We start from the raw sequence: 27,607 nt of genomic DNA on the forward strand, positions 1-27,607 counted from the left end.
CATTAAGGCTGACTGCTGTGCCAAAGGTTAGAAGGTGAACTTATAGCCATCGCTTTTCTTGAGTATTTTCTTAGGTGTCCCCATGAGGAAGGGGTGAGGGAGGACTGACCTGCAAAGAGCTTTTGATGCTCCTACTAACTCTGTCAATATATGTGTGGGTTTTTAAAGTAGCTTTGGGTTTGTGTCTATTCCCAGGGTAGGAGGTAGCATGCAATCCCTCTCAATTTCCAGAGGAACAGAATCCACTCTGCAGCTAATTTATTAACCTTTCTTTCAGTATTGACTTGATATAATAAAAGGCCTTAGTACATCTGCAGTGGGCTTGAATTTTGCACTCTAGAAGACAGCAGAATTTTCTAGAATACATTCTGGCCACTGGGCTCTAAAGATAATGTTGTGTATGATAATTTTCTGTACCAGTTTGGAATAATTTGTGATGCATCTGCAATTTTGTCATGTTGCCTTTCCAGTGTTTTCCTATTATCTTTGGAATGCCTTCAGTGTGTCTTCTAATTTCAGTGAACCCCAAAGTCAAAATGTAGGACAATAGGAATGGGACAGAAGGGTGATGAAAGTTTATCTTGTTCTGTTGGCTTGTTGGTTTTCCTTCATTTTAAAACTTACAACCATACTAGATAAACCAGTCCATGTGAAATTTGCTAAGTACCCTCCTACGTTGTGTCCTTCCACAGTCTTACCTTTTCATTAGGTGGAGGACAGGAACTGAGCCCTGACACTCTGTTCTTCAGCACTACCCAGAGAACCTACTAGGGTATTAGATCCAACTCTATTCTAGTCAGTGAACAGACATAGCAGCAACAGTGGTCTCCACATAACAATTTATAGGGGGACAACCAAAAGGAGAAGTGAGAGTAGCAGGGCAACTGCATGTGTTATATGAAAGGCGGGGCGTGTGTCATAACACACAAACCTGGTGAATATTTTTATTCATTACACTGAATACTTGCAGAATATTCACTGAGATTGGTAAAGGAAATTAACTAGCTCTTAAGTAATACCTGGTAGTAGCGGGACATTTTGACATTTCTCCCTCTTCTCCAAGGGATCTGCATGAGTCTGCACATCTCTGTCCTCTCAGACTACCCACAAGTTTTCTGAGCATTTGTTTTTAGTAAAATCCACTTGGTGGCTATTTTCTCTTTCCAATCTAGGGTACATTTTGGAAGGTGAAAGGACAAAGCTGTACTCACATGAAACACTGGAATTTCATTTTCCTTCAGGTCATTGTGGAGATTATTAGCTATCAATGAAGAGGATTCTGGTTTGGCTTGAGTTTTCTTTCCTTGCAGAAACAGATAGCCAACACCTGTAAAGTTTTTGAAATAACCAGAATTCATTGTTCCATCTATTCCATCAGCAATATGCAGGCTGGACTGTTGTTGTTACTCATACCTGTAGGTGTTCCTGTAACCTTCTGGTCCAGTGTGATTTGTAGTTATAACTTGACTAAAAAAATATGTAAATCTTTTATAGCCTTAGTTTAGAGGTTTCTAACATGTATTTCAGCTTTGTAAGACTTCTGTTAATCTCCCATTACTGAAAAATTTTTAAGGGCTTCTATTCACAAAATGTTCCCAAACAAAATCTGGTTCCAATAATATTAGTGAGAAACTTTCCATTCTTTTCCAAAAAATGCACTGTGACAAAAAGGGACAAAAATGTTGGTTAAATTCAGGTGGCACCTTACTTGAGAAGGAGGTAAGGATTTTTTTGGATAGGTGGAAATCCGAGAGTGTCAAGAACATGGAAGAGAATGTGAGTTATTTTTTTCTCTCAGAATCTGCATTCTTTTACCTTTATTTTGGAAAAGTATAAAGTAAGCAGGATGTTAATATTACTCTGAGTTTAGGAAGATGGTAAACCAGCAAAAAGAGCAGGAGTGCTAGTGTGTTGGTAGTAGCCCAGACTAGATATCCTACTAATCTCTTCTGCCCTTGAAATCGATGAAACAATCTGAAGCTTATAAAGCTCCAGAAACTGTGTTTTATTCATAGTGTTCTCAGATATTGATGAAGCTCAGGCATGCCAGATCCTTAAACTTCTTGCTAGTTGTTTAAGAACAGACTCTTTTCCTGACAGTTGGGGTGGAGAAGTGCTTGCATAACAGTAATTTCACAAGTATCAGGTTGTTAACCGATGATAGTACCTAACGTGCATGGCCTTAAACGATAACAAGTCAAGTAACTTAACTTGTTATTGAAAATGAGTGAGCTCAGTGCATCCATAGTTAACTGCTACATGTTATTGATGATGGGTTTTGATTTGGGTCCCCTATCCCCTCTCTCCCCTCCATATTGCTCAGTGGCACTAATTAAAATCATGCTTCCAGAGAAAAGTCTAGCATTGGGGTTCCTATGGAGTGAGAAAGGGGAAAAGAAAATTGTATTCTCTGACTTCACTACTTCTCCAATAGGTTTCCATCTTTAAAATATTAAGTGGTTGTCCCTCTCAGCCACTGACACCAGTGTAACTGTTCTGACATTTCTCCAGCCTGAAATATGCAGAGTACATCTTCCGTAACAGTTTTGGATGCAATAATCTTCATTCCTCTGTCTCTCAATTGTAACTTAAAGATGCAAATTCTCTTAAAAAAAAAAAAAAAAAAAAAAAAAAAAGGGAAGAAAAGAATAGCAACCTTTTACTTATGAAACTCTTTTTCAAAGATCTTGAATTAATTCTGTAGACTCAGTTTCTTTTTGTGGAAGCAGCTGCAGTTACAGGGACGCTGTCAGTATCTTATAGACAGAAGAATTGTGATGCAGACAACTTAGTTGATTGACAACTACATTGGTGTAATGAAACAGACTTGTAGTTGGGTATGTCCTGTGGCACAGCAGATCTATCTTGTGATCCAAAGTGCCAGTTTGAGAATGAATTTATGGCAAGGATCATTTGCTGTGTCTGGAGTGACAGGATTTGAGGTTGCAAAGAAGTCTTGAGTATAGTTGCTGCAGGAATGTCTGCTGGCAGCCTGAGCTAGCAAGTCACCTTTTTTTGTCTATTATTGACACACTTATTATTGAGTATCTAGATGATGAACAACAGAGGAAAGGGAGCTCTTCTACAAATTCATGCTCTGGGAAGGTTCTTCACGAACACGTAGGAAAGTTTTCTTTGTCATTTTGTTCTCTATTTCTGGTCTGAGGGACGAGGATCTGAGACAACAATTGACTTATCAGTTGAACCTTGGGATCTATTCTTAGCCTGCTTTAAATATGAAGCAATTTGACTTTTATCTCTTTCACTGAGACAAGGCTAAGTCTGGTTGTGGGTTAGATTGGGCTATTTGATTCTTAGAACTCAGGGTCAGAAATAATTCATTGGTATAAAGCTGTTGTAGAAATTTTGTTCTGTGTTCAGCTAAAATCAAGGTGTTCATGTAGTCAGTTCATCATCCTTGGCCTGGTATTCAGAAATGCCTACCTGAGGGCATATTTGAGCCCTACTGTTAACCCCCTTCACATCTTGTAAGCATTTGTAACAGTGAATAAAGTGCTATGTTAAAAGTAGTCAATGAGAATTAGGATGATCCGTGTTCTGGCACTAGACATGTTTATTGAGGGACTCAGTCAAGAAAAGGAAGCTTTCCACCATGTTCCCTGTCTCACAGCTTTTGTTTACCAAATCCAGACTCCGCAGAGGCTGGTACAGGGCAGGACTTCTCAATTGGTCTTGGTAATGGAGGACTACAGTAATACCTTTCAGGTATGAACACTTGTCCTCTTAAGATTCTCCCTCAAAGCACCGAGGCCCCTAAAGGGTGCAAGGTGATGCTGTCATCAAAAATTGGATTTGAGCTTCACAGACCTTCCAGTAAGTTGAACCTATTGCCTGCCCCTTGAGCTGTTCAGCCATCTCAGGCTCCCAAAGCCTGAGGGAGAGATGAATAACTTATACATGAATTGAAATTTATTTCTGGGGCATGCTTTGGCATATATTGTTAGACCACAGGGAATTTAAACTGATTTAATCCATCATTCATTTACATCCCAGGCAAGATTGCTAATGCAGTGTGAGTGGCTACTGGACAAGGACACGTCAGTCTGTTTAAATTTAGTAATGTCTTTCTACCAGTGACAACAACTGTCAGAATTGATACACCTTCCCAGCTACAATGAATTGTTGGGTTTGGTGTTTTTTGTTTTGTTTTTTTGTTTGTTTGGTTGGTTGGTTGGGGTTTTTTTTACCTTTTCACCTATGTTTATTTAGAGTTCTCCATAGTGTGTCAGGCAGATTGGGCAGCTGTGAGATAGGTACTCCATTACCCTCTGCAGGAGTGTTTTGTCCCCTGAAAGGGACTAGTTATATAAGACAGAAGAGCTCAGCACAGTTCACTGACATGTGCAAAGAGAAATGCACAGAAGCTGATCTGAAGATCTTTGCTGTATATACATATATATATATATACACACCTATGACCTAAAATTACTTTCCAGAGATAGGACTAGGTTGCAGGCTTTTCTTGTTTCTCATAGGTAGAGTGAGCATCCTCCAATCTTCTTTTCTGAAAAATCATTCTTCTAGTTCTCTTATTTCTCTATTCTTCTCCCTGTTGTTATGCTACCTGCTCAACTTGCTGCAACTTAATTGCACAGCAGAATGAGATGCACAGTGATAAGAACAAAGTAGCTACACTGGTGTACAGCCCCCCTTGCCACTGTGGCTGCAGCAAGTTGTGCATTCTTTCCACCGTTCTGTATCTGTGATTGTTCTGTTTGTTTTTTTAAATGAGCTGTGCTACATAGTAATCTTCATCTTCTCCATTTCACCAAAGCTGGCTAAAAGGAGAATAAGAATTCAATGAGAACTTTCTACAGAGTATATGAAATCAAATATGTTCTGAAAAGGATCGGAAAGGAAGTGTATTTTGACTGGCAAAATGCTTTGGGTTTAGGGTGTTAGTTCAAACAATTTTTGCTTCTAATCTCTTCTAGAGTAAACATCACCCATATGTACCAAAGATGTGTCTCACTGAAGGGGGGCAGGTGAGATGGCACCATATGGTACATCAAGCATGGAGAAAGTCCATTTGCTTAGTTTTGTTGCAGGAGAAGGGTGACCTGAGGCAAGCAAATTACAACCTCTGGAAGGCACTGTAGTGAGATTCTGGTTTAACCCTTTGACTTCATCACTGACTTCATTTTCCTGCAGAAAGGTGGGTTTTCTGAAACTCTTTAGTTTGACACCACTTTTATGTCAACTGCTCCTGCTCTTCACTGTAAATACACTCTGAACCTCCTGGTCTGTATATACTGCTGTACATCTTCACCATTCCATGCTACAAAACAGCAAAAAGTTGGCATGTATATAATTGGGTTTTGCATAAAATATGTGTGACCGGGCTATATGTATTTACCAAGTTTACTAGTTCAGGCTGAGGGAAAGAACCCTCCACAAAAGCATGCCTTTTTCTGAAGTAACAGGGTTTGATTCAGAGTCCTGAGTTCTGCCTGATAATAAATGTGAGGTTTAGGTAACTGTTTCAAATGGGGATTTATGCTTGCTTTATACTATTGGATAAGGAAGGCCTAACTTTTATTCTGTGCTGGCTTGTAGTCACTACCCATTTTGAGACTGACTAGTTTAGCTTAGAGGGCTTCTTGAGAGGACTGTACCTTAAAGGAAGAGAGACAGTTACTGTCTCTTTAACAACTTTTTTTTTTACGAATTGATCCTCAAAGGCAAGCAGCTGTTAACATTTAAGAAGATTCCATCTTCTGACAGAAAACAGCTATTGCCAGCTTTCAAATGATACCTGAAGCTCTGAAAGTCTAATCAGCTGGAATCAATTAATATTGTAATAGTTTTTATTACTATATGTACATTTCTAACTTGTGTTACTAAGATAATAACCTGAAAATGTAAATTTACAGCTGAGAATGCATAAACACCAAATTTAAGTTAAAACAACAAAATGACCTTAAGAGCTTTTTTTAGTAAACTGCAGTATTTTTTTTTTTTTTTTTTGGAGGGGTTCTTTCTTGTGGCTTCTTGGCATTCTTGTCTTAGGCTATTCTGAAATCCTTTATGGTTTCAATTGTGTGACTTAGATATTCTAGTTTTCTTCAGCTTGTGCTACCATTTTACCATTTCCCTAGGGATGTTCCATATACTCCTAAAATCAGGAAGGGTTTGAATTTGTGTGCACTATTAAAACTTTAGGTTCTATTCTTCATAAAGAAGTTTTTTTAAAAGACAAAATGAATTGTGACCTCTCATCTATCCACATGCCCTTACCTATGTGTTTCAGCCTCAGATTGACATAGGAGCTACTTCTTTTTTTTTCTCCTCTCTTCAGGGAACTTTGTTCTGTGGTAAGGTAAGCAGATCCTTACATTAACAGTTTTGTTCATTTTACCTCTTGAATATGGTATCCCTAGGAAGATGCTATGAAACTACTTGGAAACTTGTGCATTCAGTATGAAGAAGAGATGGGGAAGGAGCATGGACCTCTTAGTACATCCAATTAAGCCATTTTTGTTTCAGAAAGCAACCTCATAGAAACCAGACTGAGAAAAGCAGTCTTCCTGCTCAAGCCAAAATTTGACACTGCTCCTTGTCAAAACATCCTAAGATCTGGATAAAAGCAAGATTCAGGGTCCTGTCTTTGAAAATCATGCTGTGTTCACTTGATCACTGTTTGGTCCTTGTTCCTGGATGACATACTCCATGACTCTACCTCTATTTTGCTTGAATTTCATGAGTTGCAGTGCACACAGGTCTGAAATTTGCTCTTCACTTTCTGGGAGAAGACAGTTTAGATATGGTGTTAATCAATGGCATCACTTTAATTTTCCAGGGTGCTGATATCAAAAGTGTTTTGTCCTTTTAGACAAGATGTCAGAGTTATGTGGATGGGGAGACTTGATTCTTTTAGAAATTCCCATTCCATGGGTGGTCTGATCTTACTTAGAAGCTGGGACTTCATGGTGGAGGTTACACTGTAGGGAGGTACTTCTCTGTGCATCTGCCCCATCTTCTAGTTCAGCTCTTTGCCCCCTCCCCATCTGATCACATAGACACAGCAGCTCTACTATGGCATTCTGGTGGGCAATGCTCCTTATTTTCTTCAGCAGAGAAGAGGGAGGAAGAAGACTCATTCAGGTCCAACCCTTTTCTTTCCTTGCTCCTAGAGCACAGCAACTGTGCAAGTTGCAACATCCACATTTTACAGGGACTGCAGCAGGAAAGGAGACACATGTCTTCCCAGTGGGGCTGCACAGCACAGCCTGTTGCAGAATGGGGCACAGGGGAAGGTACTGCTGGATAGCATGTGTAGATTTCAGTTTAATATCTTTTTTTTGTTCCCTTTTCCCTTTTGTAAAATAAAAGTTGATGTTCCATAATTTTCCTTCTTAATGTATCTCCTGACAAATTATAAATTTCTGGGCTGAGTAGCCTAGAACCCAGGAATATTTAGTGTATCACTGGTTTCAGCATGTTCTGCTCACAGATCACTCTAGATACCAGTGTCAGGCAGCTAATAGGTTTTTTTTAATGTGGACAGAATGAACACAAAAATATATGAAGTCCACTTTAACACTTTACTCTTCCCATCTGGAATGCTTTGTGGAGTCAGCATGTACTGGTTTGGCCCCTTGCAGAGTTTGGCTGAACTCCTCTGGTGCTCTTCTGAGCTGTCCCCGCTGTCATCCAGGTGTGTTTTCCCTTTCAAATAGTGATTTCTCAAATGTATGTCAAATGTGTTACAAAGAACTTTACAATTGCTACAGAACGTCCAACCCCATATTTTGCTGTTATGCTAAACACAGAATTTTTATTTTCAAATGCAAGGAAACAAAATTGAGATATAAATGTAAATGCACAATTTCCTCAAAGCAAAACCAGAGATATCTAAACTGAAGGTCTCAATACAAAATCTGGCTTAAGAATGTTTCTTTTTTTCTTTCATAATCGTTTTTGGTTTTACATTCTGTAGAAGGAACAGCAGTAGGTCTGCACTGTTGAACATTCAACATATATGCAATGTGGTCGAGGTAATTTTGCTTCTGGAACTTCTATTTTCGGATTATTTATTTATTTAAATGTAGCAACACTGGGGTGGTGATTCAGATCTGTTGGATATAGAGTAGTATTTGTTGTTCTATAGACTGAATACTCTAATTCAGAGTGTCTTGCATTTCTACCTTTTAACTATGCACTGGCCTGCAGTATGTGATTAACTGTAGTAGAGTTTCATGAATTCTGGATGACAGATATTCCCTGCTCTAGAATGTTGATCTGTCCTGTCAAGAGGAACTAAATGAAGGTCTATAGCCTGATGCTACTGAGGGATGACAAAACATGGAAACAGGATGCTGAATTAGTAGTGACATGGCAGTTTGAATTCTATTTTGTGAAGAACAAATTTGAATACTTGTGAAACATTTTCAGTCTGCAATGAACAGATCCTTTCAAAACAGGTCATTTTAATAGGGTGGGTTATCAGAACTGGAATGCTAACTTGTAAACCTCCATGACTTGGAGCTTATTTCCCAGCTGAAGTATTTTCCATTTCAAGCATTACTGTTTTGGTAACTTATTTGTAGTAGTTTTTGTATGTTCTATGTTCAAAGAAAAGAGTAAAACTTAAATTAATTTACATTTAATACAAGCTGGCTTCTTGGTTTATTACAGTGGCTTCTCCAAACAAAGCATCTGTAGGAAAATGTATTACCGAGGGGTAAAGCCAGGGAAGCTATACCAGAACAGATGTAATGAAAACACAGCTGGCTTCTCTGTTTTATGGAGAAGATTGCAAAGATCTTATCATGGGTTGTCCTGTAGCAGTTTAAATCTTGGATTGTCTGTCTCGTGAGACACTATAATTGTGTTACTCAGTAATATGGATCTGTAAGCTGACAAAGAGTGTAACTGGGATTTGTTTTGATTACCAACATTACGATGCTCCAATGTGTCTTTGGGTTTGGCTGTGGCCAGATTGGTTGGAGAAAATGTAACTGTGCATGTTTACTAGAGATATGTATGAAAACAACTGACTGAAACAACTTCTTTCTTCTTTTTCTGCTCAGCAAAAAAAGATAGTTTGGACCCAGCTTCCATTGCAGGGCAATTCAGTGCAGGAGTAGGAACTGCTGATTACACTCTTCGTGGCTTAATTCTTGAGAGTCCCAGTTCTTACTGTGTTTTATCTGTCTTATTGTGTGTAATTCCTAAAGAAGGTTAGCTGGAAATCCTTTAAAATGTCAAAGATTAAACTAAAAAAAGCAGAGAAACAATAGTGTAGTTGTTTTTGTTCCACCCACATTACTGGATAAGAACTTCCTGAGATCTATTTTCAGGTTTTCCATAGACAAAAATGACTTTTTGTCACTTTGAAGATACTATGGCACCAGCTATGCAGAATTCTCAAAATGGAATACATTGTGTTAATTATGCTTGGGCTCAAGTTGGAAATTAATCTGAATTCTGGCAGCGTTAGAATTTGAGAAGTAAAGGGGCTCAGATTTCTTGCTAGTCTCTTGAATTAAAAAGTAGTCCCATCATTGCCTTGCAAAGCTAAGTCAGATGCTCTCTTCCAATATCTCCCTGGGGACTTCTGTGTACTGAGAATCTCTGGAAAACAGGCCATTTTCTTCAGTTGCAGAAATAAAGATTTAGAAATAGACCTTCAGCTGCATCATTGCTGCAGGTTGCAATCAGGAATTAAAGAGTAAAGGAAGAGTAGATGTAATGTGAGATGAAATTTTTGCAAGGGATAATTAGTTATGGAAAGCAAGGAGAAACACCTATGCATGCTCTGAGTATTGTTATTTCAGAGGAAAGCCCATTTGTTCAGAAGTGTCCCATGTGAGAGAAAGGACAGGTGAGGTGGGTGCATGACCAGATCAATCTTTTCTTGCTCAGAAGTGTGGAAAGGACATGGGCTCTGTGGAAGAGTGGGTTTTAAATTTTCTATATGTTGTGTTTATCTTGTTTTCCTTACCCTTTTTGTTACATTTCCTCTTTCACTGTTGTTTGTGTTCCTTACAGGGTTTGATACTACTTCAAGGCAATCAGGTGAATGAGCTGCTACCTAATCCTGATGAACCAGGGAAACATCTCTTTGAAATTGCCCCAGGTAGGCCAGCATTTCCTTGTACTTTCAACATAGCATCATCTCATTCCCATCAGTTGTCATTTAATGATAATTGAACTGTACTGATCACTTCTAATCATTCTGATAGACTACCCATATTATCTAGAGAGCCTGGGAAACAGGACTTGACAGACTCCTAAGTGTTCTTTGTTATAGATTTAGCATGTTACCTCATGAAAACAGTAGCTGCGATGCCTCACGCTCCTTGATTTTTCTGTTTGGAGGGCGTTCCTTACCTGGAGTGCTGTGTGGTCTACCAAGCTGATGTGTTTTTCTGGTGGTTATGGGAGAAGCTGACAGAGCACAGCACAGAACTTATGCAAAAAGGGTGTGCAGTAACTGGATTTAATTTCTTTCATGTATACTAGTCCCCCCCCCCCCCAGTTGGAAGTGGAGGCGGTGGGAAGTTTCAAATTGTCTCACTTCTGGATAAAAAGAGAATAGGTGACCTGCCATGGAAGAGAAGTTGAAATTTTGTTAGGTAGAAAATCTAATGATATGTCAGCGTAGTCTTAATGTAAAACTCTTGAAATCATTTTAGTTTCCATGTAAATGTTTCCTGTGGACTATCTTGGTATCTCCAGAATACATCTACAATTAAGTTCACTGTTGCAGCATAGGAGCAATTGTATTCACTTTATTCAGTGCTGATTTTAGTTGGGAGAGATCGTCCTTGTGCATAGATTTGAATGAACTATATTTTGGAGGTAATTTCAGATGGCAGGATCTACAGAGAAGAAAGGTGTTGCACCACTAACAGTGTTAAAGGAGTGAGAAAGATGAAGCAGGTTAGTCCTTCCACAGCTATCTCTCAATACCTGAAGACTGAGTTCCTGGAAACAAGGAGGAAGACAAATGTGTCTATGGTAAAAATTATGTGAGTGCACTGACTCAGTCACACCTTACTTCACAGCAAATTTCTCCTGCATGGACTACTGGTCCATGCTTCTTAGTATTGTCTGTTTCCCCACAGCACTGGTGCTGTTGATGGGTAAATAAAAGTAATTACATTAGGCTGCCTTTTTTTTTTTTTTTTGTTAATGGAATGGACACTTGTCCCTGTAGTTGAATGTTACTGTTGTGAAGGCAGGTGTGCTTTTACCTGTGTCTTTGTGGTGTTTTTCTTACTGCTAATCAGTCTGGTTTAAAATACCTATGTTGCCCACTCTTCTTGACCCAGTATCAGGCAGTGCTGCAAGGTTTTCAATTCCACCAGCAGGCAAGGTTTTGCAGTAACTCAGTCACAGCATCCTGTTTGACATACAGGAAGCTGCTTAGGGAGAAGACATTTATTTTTGTTTTCTCTTTATCACTGCATACTGTCTGTTAATACCTCCTTTTTCTTATACTGTACCATGCCCTCAAAGACAGGGCCCCACAAACAGCAGAACATTGGGGTCACAGTGTTTCTTGTGTGGAAGATCTCCTAGGAAGTGGCATTCACTGTCTGAATGTGACACATCTTCTGCACTATTTTCCAAAGACTGTGTACCATACTGTTGTAGAAGGACTGTGAACCTGGGATGTGAAAACTGGATTGTGTGGTTGTGATTGTGAATAATCCCATGTGTTCTGGCAGTGATCTGAAATCATTAACTGAGCCACGGTCTGTCTTGGTTTGAGTTTCCTGCAAATTTGAATTTGCCCTCTGGTTCCAGGTAGGGAAAATAGTAATTTTGCACTTCTTTCCCAACCTGTCAGTTTATGTTACTGTAGACTGCAAAAGAATTGTCCTGAATTACAGCTGGTTGTTGCTTCAGTGGAGTTGGTAAAGCAATGCCATGTGGCTACATGCAAGAGGCTATCCAGAAGGGTGGAAACAGTCGACACTGTTCACAGCATTGTTGTGAATCCCAGGATGTTCATGTTCAGCTTGTGGTTTTGACGTTGCCCTTCCATGTGTTCCCTAGAAAAATGATTCAGACTTAGCTTACCACTGTCCTGACAGCAGAATTGAGATGCTTTCCCTACCTTGTGGAGCTAAATCCATTCATGTTTGTAGCAAGCTTAGTTGCTACATGGATAGCAAGTATTGAAAAATGCTATAAATAGCCAGTCGATACAGAAGGTGACTCAGTACAGATGTCACTCGAGAATGCAGACTGAAGAGTTCCCCATTCTGTTTACAATTGTTATGTGCTGGTTTTGGCATAAATACCTTTTCTTTTTTGCATGTGTTCTGAAATGACTGTGTTCTGTATGGTTGCCAGCCTGCAGAACACCCACATAGTGAACAGCTCTTAAACAGGTGCCGGATAGGAAGGGGAGCACAATTGATCTTGTAGGACCCAAATCATTATTTTCCATCACTTCCTGTCTTCTCCTCTATTGGATGTAAGGCTATGATCATATCTGCCTAACTCTGACTCAGTTCCCCACTGTAAACTAGAACTAGATAGTTTCTACAGGGATGATAATTTTTTTTTTTTTTTTTATCGTCTAAATTGAGGATCTTGTGCATACAGGTACATTACATAGTTGTAAATATGGATATGGGATTTTACTGTGCTTGTAAGCAGCAGGGCTTTAACTAACAAAACTAATAACAGAGTACAGCATTCCTAAAATGTTCCCATAGTGTCCTGATAGTAGCTTATCTGGCAAAGACAGGAGGCTGAGATCTCCCAGTAAGGAAATGTCCAAATCTTTCTAATGTCTGTGGTACCAGTTACCTCCAAAAACCTATTTCATGAGCAATAGCTTAAGGCTTTCAGCATCATCATTGCTGGGATCCTCCCACCTTTCCTTTGCTGCAGGCTGTGTAAAGCTTGGCTGTGGGAGCTGCTTCCTCAGTGCAGGGACTGGAGTAACAGCATGTCCTGCACTGTAATAGAGCATGTATTGATTTTCTACTGAGTAACAAGAACTAATGATGGTCATTGTGTATTATTCATGTTTCCTCAAGTTAACTTCTAAGCTGTGTAGTGCAGCTGGGAACAGTGTTAACTAGGGACATGAGAGACTGCATAAGGGTTCTACAAATCAGTGTTAGACCTGGTAGCAGGAGTTCCTGAAGTACCTCCTTTGGCAGAGATGTTCTCTGTCCTCTTTTTCTGGAGAAACTATGTGAATTTCTGGACTCTTTTTAACCCATTTATGCTTTTCTCCCTTACAGCTAGTGAAGTTCAGACTGGAGTAGCAGAGTAAACTGTGGGCTCAAGTTGCTCTTCTGTCCCAGTGTACATTAGCAGGGGTGAGGGGGAAGTTTTTATAAAATTATCAGGGTAGTATGAGGTGAAGTGCATAACTTTAACCATTTGGGGTAATCATTGCATAACAGTTGGTATTTCTGGGTGGAAGTAACCACAGTATGTTGCTTGGGAAAGGAGTCCAAATCTGTTAACAGAAGCAGCATCTGACTGATCACTAGGGGCAACAAATCAAGCAAGCGTTAGTCTGGGATTACAGTGTGTTTCAGAGTGGTGTAATGCAATGTGTAAGAAGCACAGGGACTGATCTCTCAGAATGTTTTAAGGAATATTGATGGCTTAAATGCTCCTGGGGTGTAACCTCTTAGAAAGCTGATGCTTTTAATGCTCTGTGGTAAATGGTCTGACCAGTTTTACTCTCTGGTCTTTGCAGCACTGTGAGATCACATGTTTGAGTTTCTTTGCAGTCAGAGATAATTCTCTGATATAGTAAAGTTTTCAGAGTCAAGGAAGAGAGTGGTAAAAAGGTTCAGAAGTTAGGAGGTGAAAGACATTGTCTTTTGATAGGTATGGCAAGGGTTATTACTAAATGATTGGAGATTTTCTTTGTAGAAAACTTGGTGGCTTTTAAGGAGATTTTTCTATTCTACTTCAGAATAGATTCAATTGATCTTTTCATGGAGAGTAAAAGGAGAAAGATAAAAACATGAAATTTTCTATGGTTTACCTGGTACCTCTCTGGATAATGTCTTCTCTTGTGTGGCAGGAGAACCAGGTTTCTATTCCACTGGGTTTAGACCAGGAACCTGAACCTGTCAGCTGCATAGTGGTCAAGTACCATCAGTGACTACTGTCTGTTTTTTTTTTTTTTTCTGAGAAAGATGTTTTTGTTTCATTTTTTACTATGAAATCATTTTAGAGTAATGCTTTTGTCCAAAGAAAATGTGCCCTTTTCTATTTCAACAAACTGGTATGTTATGGTTGAAACCAGTCCTGCTGAAAAATTCCTGTCCAAAACTCATGGTACACATCTTGATGTCTCCTTATCACTGATGACAGCTAGCTCCTGCTTCTTGCCACAATGCTTTTTGTCAGGGTCAACAGTGTCAGCTCTTAGCTAAGTCTTTCTATGAAAATGAGAGCAGTTTTGTGATAAGTTTAATTTGAATTTACTGGAAACTGTTGCTGAAGTGGTAGATCTTGTTTTCTCCCTTTCCTTTTGGCTTCTTCCTCAACAGCTAATCACATCTCTTAATTCAGGTCTTATGATTGAAAAAACAGTTTTCAAACCAGTTGGAGTTCAGGTCGATCCAACTAAGCTTGATGAAAACTGCACCTTCAGACTGCTTTTTGTGCTCCTGATTGAGATAACAACACCAGCCTTCTCTTTAGTAAGGCAGATCAGTCTTCTTCAGAACCGTTGTCTCTGGCTTTTTGCAGACACAGCCAGAGCAAAAATGATTGCCTATGCTTGATTTACATGTAGAAGGTTTTTTTCAGAACTCTTGAAGTCAGAGCTCTGTGGCATGCTCTTCAATTAATTATAAAGACTGAGCTCAATATAGACAGCTTGCCCGTACAAAAGGTGCCTGTGCTCCACAGTGACTCCTTTAAAGTCGGACTGATGGTTCTGCCAGAAGTTAGGCTGGGGTGGAGTAAAATGCCTCATCCAGGAACTTTTGTGCAGGGTTCATGTAGAAGCTATTTCACAGCCTTGTTTGTGCAATACAAGAAGTAGGAAATCAAGAAAGGTGGAATCAGGTTGGAGTCCTAACTCTTACAGGGACCGTAATTGTTGACTACTTCTTCTATAGGGAGTCTGTCAGTGTTGTTAGCAGTGTCTTACAGAGCAGTTGGAGTGGCAGCTTGTTTGTCTTGTTCTAGCAGGTTGAATGATGCCTACAAAACAGTCTGCTCTATGGTACGCTTCTGTGTCCCAGGTGATCACCACCAATTAAGTTATTTTTGTGGCCTTTTAATCTCAGTTCCTGTTGAGATGGTATGTAATTAAAATACCTGGAGGGTAAATTAGAAATTAAGACATTAGAAATCATTCCATGTTCTCTATTATTCAATGCAAATTGTAATTCTAACTAACAGCAGGAAACTGAGTTTGCCACTGGTAATTAAATTTTCTCCTGAAATCTACAGCTGATAACCAACCGTGCATATCTGAATATGTAATGATGTTGATATTTGAGGGGTTTATTTAGGTTTCTGGGATTTGGCACTCAGCATATTTAGGGAAGTGGCAGCAAAATGAAGTAGTTCAGGGTCCTACTGGAAAGAATGAGACAATGTAGTTTCAGCTGTGGGAACACTCCAGCAAGTGAGATCTGTGGACATCAGAGTGTCCATGGCATTGCATTGATCTGCAGGAGAAGATTGATAGTCTTGGGCTTGCATTGGAAGGCACTGTTTGATCTGCTTTTAATACTTCTAGATGTCTGGAGTGTAGTAGAAGGCATGTAAATATTTGTGTCACTAAAAGTGGTAACTGTCTTTTGGAACATGAGCTACACTTTCCACTTATTGAGGAGGGAGAAAGCTGAAATGACTTTTCGCTGAACTGTATTCCCAAAGGAGTGCCCGGAATGATAGAATTGTATGCTGCCTTTGCAGTCGGAGTCTGGAAACTGTTGTTTATTATTACCCAATAGCTTGGGTTGAAGACTTTCAAGGTAGTAAAGATAGGGACAGGTACATCTGCTTTTACCAGATGCAGACTCCTTTTACATGCAAAATAAACACAGCCTGAGCCTCCTTGGAAGTGTGTACCCTGCACTTCCATGCCCAAAAGTTGTTGGTATGTTCTTATGTCCCACTTGCTCTCTCTGGTTCTGAGCACTAGATGGTGCTGGTTCTTTCCACCTTGTGTTTGTACACTCGCTGCCCGTTATGGCATGTCTTGAATCACTTGAGTGCGAGTTCAGCCTGTAAGAGGAAATTAGCCACTCTTGGTTGTTCATTAGTGTCTCCTCAAAAGCAAATCGGCAAGCAAGTGTTCCTGAAAATGTTATTGCCTAGCCTGTGAAGCTAATACTGTGCTCTGTAGACAGAATATAGTACTGCATGCATTTGTGCACGCTTGCCCTGCCATGACCATCTTTGTCTGAATCCACAAGATACAAGGAACTGAATGCTTTCATCTGCTGTCACAGATGCCAAAATCAACAGTCTTGAAAACATTCCAGTTCCAATTGTATGCTCATTTAATCTTAACAAATAAATCTTGTTTTCATCTTACGGAAGAGCAAAGAATGTTCTATATAGACATACACAGTAATGACTGTCTGGGGAAGCCACTTGAACCTAGACCTCTGCTATTTCAGGTTAACATACTGATGCAGGGGTTACTGGCTATTTTGTGGCATCTGTATGACTGTTTTCCCCCTCCCCCATTCTGAACCTGATAAACTTTCTCAAAATATGTATCTTCAGACTTTTCCAGTTTTAATGAATTGGCATTTGCTTCTTGCATCTGGCTGTAGGGGTGAGGGAGTTTGATCAAACCTCCCACTGGATCTGCTGGAAAGATCAAAAGATATTGATTGCCTTCCTCAGAGTAACTCCTTTCCTAATTCTACTGAAATTCTTTTATGACTGAAAAAAATAGTTTTTGTGGCCTGTCCAGACCTTGACAACTTAATTTATCATCAAGAGAAGTATCATTCAGCTGCCAGTATTTCTAGGCTTGTTATAGAAATGGATTTGAGTTGAACAATTATTATATAAGTTAATGGAGGCTCTGGTTTCCCTCATGAAGCTATTAGACACTAACAACTCAAATCTGCAAGCAAGGAATCTCTGCTTACTGATCTCCTTATCCATACTTTCTCTGAATACTTGACTATGCTATGTCACTGAATATGTCTGAAGAGAGAATATAGAAAAAAAGGGACTGAACTTTGCCCTCTGAGTTCATGTAACATTACTGGTTTCAGCGGTGTTGTGTTCAGTCCACTGGTATATCCTTACAACTTGACCAATACACTATTGCCTACTTAAGGTGATGACTCATTGCTGGTGAAGGTCTTCAGACTGCATTCAGACTTTTGTACAGAAAGGTTATTAGGCTCCTTTTTCCCCCTGAGGGCTATGAGGCTCTCTGATAGTTAAGAATGTTTTGGCTCACCTTATGTTATCAACTTAAAACATCTTGAAGGGCATCAGGAGGCACCTGCAGCCTGTAAATTGCTATTTGCTTTGTTTTTTGTTTTTGTTTTTGTTTTGTTTTTTCCTAGCATATGCAGTGCCCAAGGCTTATGTTTGCAGTTGGCAAGCCGAGATCCTGCTTCATGAAATAAACAAGATCCTGCTTTTGTTTCATCAGAAGTGTTTGATCTACTCCAGGTTATACTGTCTACATCCCTTAGTGCTCTGAGGCCCCGGACAGCTGAAAGTAGGCCTGGAAATGGGCTGTGACAGCATACATGTTCTGTTATCCTGGAATTCGCATCCCTAGGAGAAGCTCTGCATCTGATTCCTGATCAACAGCACCTAGCTCTTTTTAATGCATGTGCTGGCTTTCAACAAGAATGCTTTTTTTTACAACTTTAACTTCAACAGCACGACCTGACGGGAAAGAAGCATGAGGCTTAAGGAGTTCCATGAATAGCTTTTTCTGCTAGTGCAGATCATTAAGACGTAATCTCTGACTGTTCTTGAGCAGCTTTCCTTAACCCATTGTATTCTTCAAAGTCAAATATGTCTGCATAGCATTTTGTGTAGGCTGCCCTTTGGGTATAGAAACATGGTTGTGTAAAATGATAGCATGTTGTTGCTGGAATATACAAGGCAACATTTGATCACATCAGGATGGCTTTTTAGTGCAAATTAGGTAAGATTTTGAACTATTCCTGCTGAGACGTTCCAGAGTAAGCTCTGCTGTTGTGTATTCTGCCTTAAGGATAATATATTAAGCCTCAAGGCATGTGTGGTTAGTAGAGATTTTTTTTTTTAGGCATTTCTCTGCAAGAACAGCTTTGTTCCGTAAAGATATGCTAATCAAACTTACAACGTGATCAGTTATATAGTACCTTTCCTATATTTCTTGCTAATTTGACAAAAATCAAGTCTTCAGTGCTGTCTTGCAGCTTCTGTGCTCTGGTGCTGCTGTTGCAGGTTAAGCTTTGTTTAGCCTCAGAAGCAGCTATGTTCCAATTTGCAATAAGGATGGGTGAATGGTCCACAAGATTTATGCAGTGTTTTGGATTCCTGAGGCTAAAAAAAGTACTCTAGTTTAGTAGGTTAGCATGATGAATAAATAAATAATTTATAGTAATAAATATAATATCAAAGAGTCATCATTTAAATATTTATAATATAAAATAAATCTATGTTGTAATTACAAATAATTATGTTTAATAATAATGAAAGACACATGATACATGGCAATGTAGTTCATACTACCACAAATTCTAGTGGTAGTAAAAATAAGTATTAGAGGCCAACATCAGCATGAAAAAAGAAAATTTAAAGCTAAAATGAAGTTTACTGCTTAGATGCCTGCTCCACTAATGTTTTACCAGCTCAATAGTCCTACTAAGGTGAGTTGATCTCTAAGTCTCATGGGATTGGGCCCTTTATTTGAAGTTCGTCTGGATCGCTTTGCATGATTCAGTGGGTTAGTTCTTATCCCTAGCTGATCTATCACAGTCATGTTAAATTACAAATATAATACAATTCAGATTTATTTGCAGGGTTGTATTGGCTGTGAGAGCTGGAGGTGCAGTCAGGGTTGCTCACTCTTTTACTTCAGTGTTCCCAGGGACTGTTTTCCTCTATTTTCTGTACTTGTGCTTTTTAAGGGTCAGTATGTCTGCCAAATACATTTTCTTTAGCTCTAATACTAGAAGTTGTTGAATTTTGGATGGATGGATGGATGGATGGATGGATGGATGGATGGATGGATGGATGGATGGATGGATGGATGGATGGATGGATGGATGGATGGATGGATGGATGGATGGATGGATGGATGATGATGATTCTTTGTTCAAGGTGGTTAATTTTTTTTTTTTATTACCCTGTAGATCCTGAACCTGTTAGTGGATGCATGTATCTGCTTGCAGAGTTCATGCTTTATAATAGCAAGAATTAAGAAAACATCTCTTTGTTTTTAAATGTAAAATTTTGTGGACAGGAAGCAGTAACTGAATCTTTTTGTATACCTGTTTTGTTCCTGCTATTGTCATTACAGAACTGCTGTAACATCTGCAGCATTTAATGACTTGTGGGTTTACTCTGACTTCTTACCTGCTTTGAGATGCTATGGATTTGATTTTGTGGTGTGTGCAGCAGGTACAGGCTATGCAAAATACAGGGAAACACACACACTCTGAAACTGCATTCACTGAAAAGAAGACAAGAAGCAGGATTAGTCTCTAAACTGATGCAGGATGACACATAAGTGAAAGAAACTGAAATATTTGCTCCCCAGAGTGCTCCAGAATGGAATTCTGTCACTATTTCAGAACCCCCTTATCTAAAGGGGAGAGAATGAATCATTATCCAAAAACACACCAGGTACTGACGGTCATGTAAGGCAACACTGCTGATGCTGTTAAGGTACCTGTTAGTGCTGGTAGCTTAACTGCTCAGTATAATGTGCTGACTTGAAAATACCAGATGGAAGTCATTCTGGAGAGCAAAGGTAAGAAAAATAAAACACATTTCCTTTTCACACAGCCCACACAAAAGTGTGGGGGGGAAGGGAGACAAAGCTGATAATGCGCTGCTCCAGCATCCAAAAGGAATTATAATTGAGAAACTGCTATCTGGGGTGTTTATGAAACTGTCTTTGATTGATGTGCTAATGCCAGTTTGAAGTGGCAGCTGGCCCACTGTCAAACAGCTGTGAGGGTTCACAGGCAAAACCCACTCTGTGTTTGTCTGAAATGCTTTAGGGATAACTAGTGCACTATCACTGAGAACCAGCTTGCACTGGGCTTTCTGAACTTCATAGGGAGGAGGAGGAAATATGGCAAAGATGCATTGCCTAGGGCATAACACTTAAGTTTTATACTTTGTTAAAGAAGTCGTCATGCTATAAAATAACAGGAACTTAATGTTACATTGTTAAAGCTTTCTTTAGCCTTTGTGCTGCTTCAAATATTTCCAAAGTACTGATTAGGAATGATGTGTGGGGAGGAAGGCTGGGGTGTTAAAGTGACTTATATGCTTCTTTTTAATGATGTTTAGATTCTTATCCTATGCACATGTCTGTACTTAGCCTTACCCCTGGGTCCTATCAACTTGGTTGCTGACAAAATATATGCTTGACTGTGAACTTGCTCATAAGATTTTCTTGAGTTATGCAGGAACTTAGACTAGGTTATCACACAGGTCCCTCTTGGTCTTGAAGCTTATGAATAAATTTTAAAAGATGGAAGTCACTGCAGGGAAACAAACTGATCTGACACCTGAATTGTTGAAAATGCAGGCTCTGAAGAGCTAGTGCAACATGAGAGCTAGTAAAACATGAAACGATCAGTTTAGTTTCTGCCATATAGCCAAGAGACATACTGACACTACTCACATAAAAAATGAAACACATGCAATTTTATTACTTCAGTAACCCTGTAGAGTGGCAGACTAAGGAATTAATTTTGTGTGTTTTAAAATTCATAAATTATAATAATATCAGTCTCTTTCCATCAGTTCCTATTGTTCAAATAAATTTATTAAGCAAGAGATAGATGTGGAATCTTTAGCATGTCCAGAATGTGTGGGATTTTTTTGTGATACAAGCCCTTCTAACACATAGGGTCCTGTAGGTGCTTGGATATTGGATTTACATGCATTTCAGGACACTGGGAGCATTTCTACCTATCTGATAACTTTTCTACAAAACATAAAGTTAATTCAAGAAACTTGAACACAGCCTGTTGATCTGGTTAGCCTTCTTTGGCTTAAAGGGGAGGTGTTGTGACAGTTTTGATTGAGACCTAGTTATTAACCAGCATGGCTGTGTTTTACTTTCTGGGGTTTGGGTGTGTTTTTTTTTTTTTTGTTTTGTTTTGTTTTGTTTTGTTTTTCCCTGGGAATAGTTTTTAACTCCCTGTGCTAGTTACCTATGTATAGCTTCTCTATAGGGCATGCATGAGTATGCTTAGATGTATCCTCTGTTATGCAGAGGATACCGTACCATTTTAAATTTTACACCGCACTGCATTAATAGACCTGAGATACGCTAGTTAAGAACTCAAGTTCTGTGTTGATATTAATGACACTAGAAATGACGTTGTTTTTATTATTTTAGCAGTGTGTTTCTAAGCAGGTGTAAAATATCAGATCTTGAAAAGTATTCCTTATATTTACAAGCACCTGAAAAAGATGTATTTTGCATTAACATTTTCCATCATATTTTCAAGACTTTAAAAGAAACTTGACATAGTGAGTGCTAAGAACACTTACTGAAGTGTGGCTAACCTGTGTTGAATTTAGTGGCATACAACGACTTTTTTTCTCATAAGTTTAATATAAGCTTTGCAGTATCTCTACAGTACCCATCACAGGGTCTCTGCTCAAGGAACTGTTGTATAAAAGCAGTGAGGCAGCTAGGATCAGGACTAAATTCTGTTTAGTGTAGCACATTCTAATAAGCTTAATCTTCCTAATTTTCTTCAAGCATTCTTAGTGGACAATGGATGTAGTTTCTTCCATTAGGAAGACAAAGTTCAGGTCACTTGTAATTACAGAAATCTTCCTTTTAACAGACTCTAAATGTTTACTTTCTCCAAGTTTGCGTCTTCTATCTCTGTTCTGTCAGGTGCACAGCCCAGTGCATACACATTCTTTCAAAGTCTGGCTTTGAATCTCAGCCAGAGGCAATACATCTATTTGTAACTGCAGGATTAGGCAGTGTATTCTAGATCCATAAACCATTGCTCATCTAATTGAAGTCCACTTCAGAAGATGTTGATATCCATGCCTCCATGTGGTATCAAAGATGTTATATATCATGCTAAGCTCATGGAACATTGTTGTTAGTTCTGGGGTTTGCTTTTAATCACTAGCTGACACTCATAAATACTTGGTGGAGGGGGCAGGAGGAATTGTAGATAACAAAGACAAGAACTATGAAATCAAAAGTATACAGTATTAAAAGGGGGAGTGTCTGTGAGGCCGTGAGGAAAAACTGCTATAACTAACCATATATTCTTTGCGTTGAAGGATAATTGTACAAACTGTTGCTTCCCTGGATTTGGAGTTCTGGATTTAAATGTGAGGATTTATCAGCACACTGGCAGCTGCTAACTTGAGAGTTGAAGAGCCTTGTCTACATTAGGAATGTTGTGCTGGTATAATTATGTCAGAAGACTGTACTGACATACTAGTGTAACACAGAGAAAGATTACTTTTCTTAACACAAATACAAGTGTCTTCAAAGGCTAGCAGCCTTCTGGCTACACCGATGTGAGAATCCTCCCACTTCACAGAGGCCATAACAGCTTTGCTTCGAGACCATGTGGTTTGTATGTGAATCAGACAAAAGGATGCCTTCTGGGAGGGTTCAGCAAAAGATCTTTTCCAGACTAAATTTTCTGTGGTCTATTTGGAGTGGACAGACAAGGATTCAGCAACTTATTTCTGTCCCTACATCCTTATAGGTCTTGAATATGGATCATCAGTGTTATATGTGCTGACGCTGCAGAAAATGAAAGGACCCATCTTACCTTTACTTAGCTCTGTGACACAAACACATCACAGCAGAGAATATAGAAAGTTCATACAAATGGAAATATTGTGCTTATGATCATGCTTGGTAAGAGAAATATTCCCTCCTGAGCCCCTGTTCTGAAGCTGGTCAGGTGTCATAAGTATGGCTGTGAATATGTAGGGTGACCATCTTACTGAAGGGAATACATAAGCATTGGGGAGGAGCAGTGAGAGAGAATTCAGTGTCCTCCCCTACTAGTGCTTTGAGGGGACATTCACAACTTCTCTGAGCAATCTGTTCCCATGTCTCACCACCCTTACAGTAAAGAATTTCTTCCTTATATCTCGTCTAAATCTACCCTTTTTCAGTTTAAAAGCATTACCCCTTGTCCTATTACCACCTTCCCTCATAAGGAGTCCCTCCCCATCTTTTCTGTAGGCCCCCTTTAAGTACTGGAAGTATCTTAAGATTCTGAAATCAATGAAGAATTGTGTGTCTCTGAGCAGAAGTGGATTCTACTTTGTCTTCCTAGAAGCAAAGGTTCTTTGACATTAGCAAATGTAAAAGCTTGTCTATGTTAATAGGCTCTCAGCTCTCCATGTACAGTGGGGTCTGTTAAGAATGTGTTCTTGTTTTTACAACATTTTTTTTTTACAGCAGTTTAAAGTGTTGTTTAGGGAGTAAGATGCTTTCAGATATTTGCAGAAAAATTGTGCTTCTTATAGTCTGTGTGCTTAGCTTCCCTGTTAGGCTATAAATCGGTGTGAACTGTACAGCTAAGGATGCATGACTGCCAGTGAGAAATGGTGTGTGATGCCAGGTGAGAGTTGCTGATGTCAGCCAGTGTGCTTACCTGCTGCTGAAATAAATGAAAGCATAGCAGTAAGGGCTGTCCTAGCACTCTCCTTCATTCAGAATACACATTGCCTTTTTACTGACAAAAATGGAACAGTAAGGACGTCAGCTTTGCCAGGACCAGGTGCAAAAGGTTCATTATAAAGATACTTTACCCATGGGTTAGGCTGACTATTCAGGATTTATCATGCTTCCTCAGTACTTCAATGCCAGAACCCTAAGAGCTGGCTAATACCCTCAAAGCAAAGATCTGGATATTTACTCTGTAGCACAAGGTGGCTAAAAGTATGTTGGAATTTACAACCAAGCTTTTTAATTTGTTGATGGCTTGTAACTAAGTTCTCCTGTTTTGAATTTTCTTAGGAAGCTGTGAGATTTTTGTGTACAACAGATGGTCCATTAGAATTCATGGGATTCCTTTTTCATTTCAATAATTGCTTTAGGTTGCAGAGTCATTATTTGAATGGAAGGAATAAAAAAGGTAGGCACTTGGTAATCTCTTTTAAACTATGGCCAGTGCTATGGAAAAAATGTCAAAATGCCAGTGCAAATTACTGTCAGATGGTATGATCTCAGATGCTGAAATTGTCTTGTAATTATAGTGATTGGAGGGAAAAGAGGAGGAAATAGACCTAGTCAAGTCAGAATAACTTCATAAATTCATTATCTTTTGGCTCTTTCTGAACTAGAAACTGTTTAATAGGACAAGGTTGTATGTTCTGAAATATTGTTCCTGGCCAAACAGATGACTTTTCATTTTACGTTTTAAAATGCTGCAATCCCTTTTTTTGTTTGTTTGTTTTTTTTGTTTTTTTTTTCCTTCATTTTTTTTTAAGCTCAAAAGCTTTTTCTTATCAGAACTGTTCCCCATTATAGCTTCACCTGGCTAATGGGAATACACTGTTATATCACTTGTAAAAAGGCAATGTGTGAACACGTAATGTCTACTTCCATGCAGTACCTACCTCTCACACAGTCTAGTGATATCTCTATATCCAACTCCTGTTCTTCTGTGCCAGTGTCTTCCATGAGAAATAGAAGAACTATAAATTGTTCCTTTAAACTGTGAAGGTGTGATTCTTCTCTCAGCAGGTTATTTTTCCTAATCTTACCAGCCTGGAGAACTGGAGTTTGCAAAAACATTTTCTTCACTGTTTATATTAAAGGCATTAGAAGTGTGTACTTGGAGGGTTGGGATTTAGGGGGCAGGGGATGATGGAAACAGGAGCTTGGAAGGGGAGGGCGGTTTAGACTTCTCTGATCTCACAGGAAGGAGAACTTCAGGGAGGCAGCATATCTTATAAGAGATGAAGTAAGTGTTTAAGGGAGTTACAGTGTTTAGAGAGATATGGATTAAGACTGTAATGTACTTTTCTAACGGTGTTATTACATTGCCAAAATATCCTCTTTTCTTCCAGAGATCCAATGGCTATTAGGAATTCTCTGGAGAGTCACTGGGTGTTCCCACTGTGGCCTGGCAAGCCACTCTTACTTGAACTTCACAGTGTATTTTGGTAATCAAGTAAGGGAATAATCTGGGTTGAATCTGACTTCCCATAAAAAGCAAACTTGCCATTTTAGAAGGACACTAACTTTTGAAGAGAAAGTCTATAGTTTACCAGCTCCTTGACTTTTAGATTTTTTGAATGATATGGGTAAGCTCGTGGTTTAAATAACTTTGAGAGTCAGAAAATAAAAGCTTTTATTGGCCAAACCTGAAAACTTTAACACATTCTCCTGGATTTTGAACATAGGTATTAGCATAAATTGACAGCTTTTCACAAGTACATTTCCTTTGTACTGGCTGGTTCAGATTGGCTCTCCATAAAGGGCAGTTCACCTGTTTTCATATTAGTGATTCAGGGTGTTGCCAAAATTTGTGTTCTTCAGACCAGTTTGTGTCTTTTAGGGGGCAGGTGAGGAAAAAACCCAAAACTTTGTAAACCTTGCCTTGTGTCCAAAAGTTCGAACAACAACATTTTCCCAGCTCTAGGGATGCAACTCTGACACATTTGGGAATCAAAAAAAAAAACATTTGTGAGGTAAGTAAGTATAAGTAAGGGAATGAAAAATAACTTCAGCCATCAGTGAGCTGTCACATCTGGAATGAATTGTTGAAGCAGAATGGCATACTCCTCTACTCCTTTGCAATTCCTGCCCGCTGCCGCCCCCCCCCCCCCCTCCCCTCCCAATAAGTGGTTGGCTAAACTATAAAACTGAAATCTTTAGCTCTGATTTCCAGATCTTCAGATTGGTTCTTAAATAGGAAAGTTTATTATTCATACAACATTATTTAGCATCCAGCTTTCCTTTTCAGTGGCAGTCAATACACTATTGCATTTCTTAAGAAATAGGAGGGAGTGTAAACTTTAAATCATGAATTTCAGATGGTGAAGCTGAGAGCTATGGCTGAAGAAAAAAAGTGTGCAAAGTATATTGGTTATTCAGAAAAACTTCAGGCACTCAGTCTGCACTAGTTCATTTCACGTGGACCTGTTAAGTACTTGGTGTTTTTGAAAGATCAGCCTAATTGCTTAGTGTACTTGATTTCAAGATTTAGATGTTGAACTCTGGGCTCCTGATTTTGTAAACCTTAGTCTAAAGTTGATATGTGCAGTTGAAGAAGACATGCATGGTTAATCATAGATCTAAAAGGTCAAATTGTTAAGAATTACAGAAATCCCACTTTGAACATCTGCTGCTGTACAGAATGAATTATATATATTAACAGAAAAGACTCTTAGAAGAATCTTACTGCAGAGTAAGTGGGTTTTGTTTCTGGAAAAGTGCAAGCATACCTACCTTTCTTATTGCTGGAATAGGCCAATACCTACTTGAAATTTTCAGTGCGTGTATATATAAATACATTTTATATAATATATAAAAAAAAAAAACAAAACAAAAACAAAAAACAAAACAACTCTGTTGTCTTGTGTCAAGCCTTCACACCCTTCAGGAGCAGAGTTTGTATCTGTATCAGACAATCAACATGTTAGAGTCTAGGATGACAGTTTCTAACGTTGCCTTCATATTTAGGCATAAGATCTGGGTGGCAGTTCTGCACTCTTACCTTCATTAGCTGACTTCTGAGATGATCTGTCTGAGCCTGACTGCATTCAAAACAGAAACTAAATTGGGTTTAGCCATTGAAGAATCTTGAATTTCCCATGGGATGACAGATCTGACTTCTGCATCTCCCAAACATTGCCCTCCCCTCCAAGGTGTCTGGTTTGTATGGATGTACTGTGCTAGCCTGATCTCCTGCCAGCTGCTTCTGTCTGGCAGTATTCCAACTGGCAGTGAGTTTGACAACAGACATGTATTGGCTTAAATTTTAAGAAGTAAAATGTGTGCTCTCTAAAGCTAAAATGACAGATGATCTGCAAAGTGTGCTGAAGGTATGTACAGCACGTATGTTCTGGTTTATATTGTTTATATGGATTTTTCAAGTCATAAAAGAGGTTTTATGAAAGTGATAGTGGTTATAGTATTTTACTTTACTAGACATTAAGTCTCTGTACTTAATCTCATACATCTAATTGGTGAATTATTCCTATATTCCTACTCCCACTTCTTTGGTGTAATTATCAGTGAATAACTCTTGAGCTACAGAGAGATGATCTTTATTTTTTTGCAGGGCTTTTTGTTCATGAGTGTATTCCTAAGTCTTTCACTGTCAAAACTCTGACACAAACATCTATCACAGTCACCAATACAGTGAAGATTTTTCTTAAATGAATCATCTTTTTTTTTTTTTTTTTTTTTTTTTTTTTAAAAAAAAAAACAGTGTTGAACTGCTTCGTTTTGGGTGAAATTTAT

At 38.9% G+C, this 27,607-nt stretch overlaps 1 protein-coding gene across 6 annotated transcripts in view; it reads left to right on the forward strand.

Moving 5' to 3' along the window:
• ARHGAP22 (Rho GTPase activating protein 22) overlaps window positions 1-27,607 on the forward strand; it is a 166,608-nt gene that overhangs the window by 31,957 nt on the left and 107,044 nt on the right. For all 6 annotated transcript variants that reach the window (XM_033001799.2, XM_033001796.2, XM_033001794.2 and 3 more), the window contains exon 3: window positions 10,015-10,102. In XM_033001799.2, the coding sequence (XP_032857690.1) occupies window positions 10,015-10,102 (88 nt within the window). The remainder of the gene's footprint in view (window positions 1-10,014; window positions 10,103-27,607) is intronic.

The sequence above is a fragment of the Tyto alba genome, unplaced genomic scaffold, assembly GCF_018691265.1.
Source record: "Tyto alba isolate M040663 unplaced genomic scaffold, T.alba_DEE_v4.0 Super-Scaffold_1, whole genome shotgun sequence".
NCBI lineage: Eukaryota > Metazoa > Chordata > Aves > Strigiformes > Tytonidae > Tyto > Tyto alba.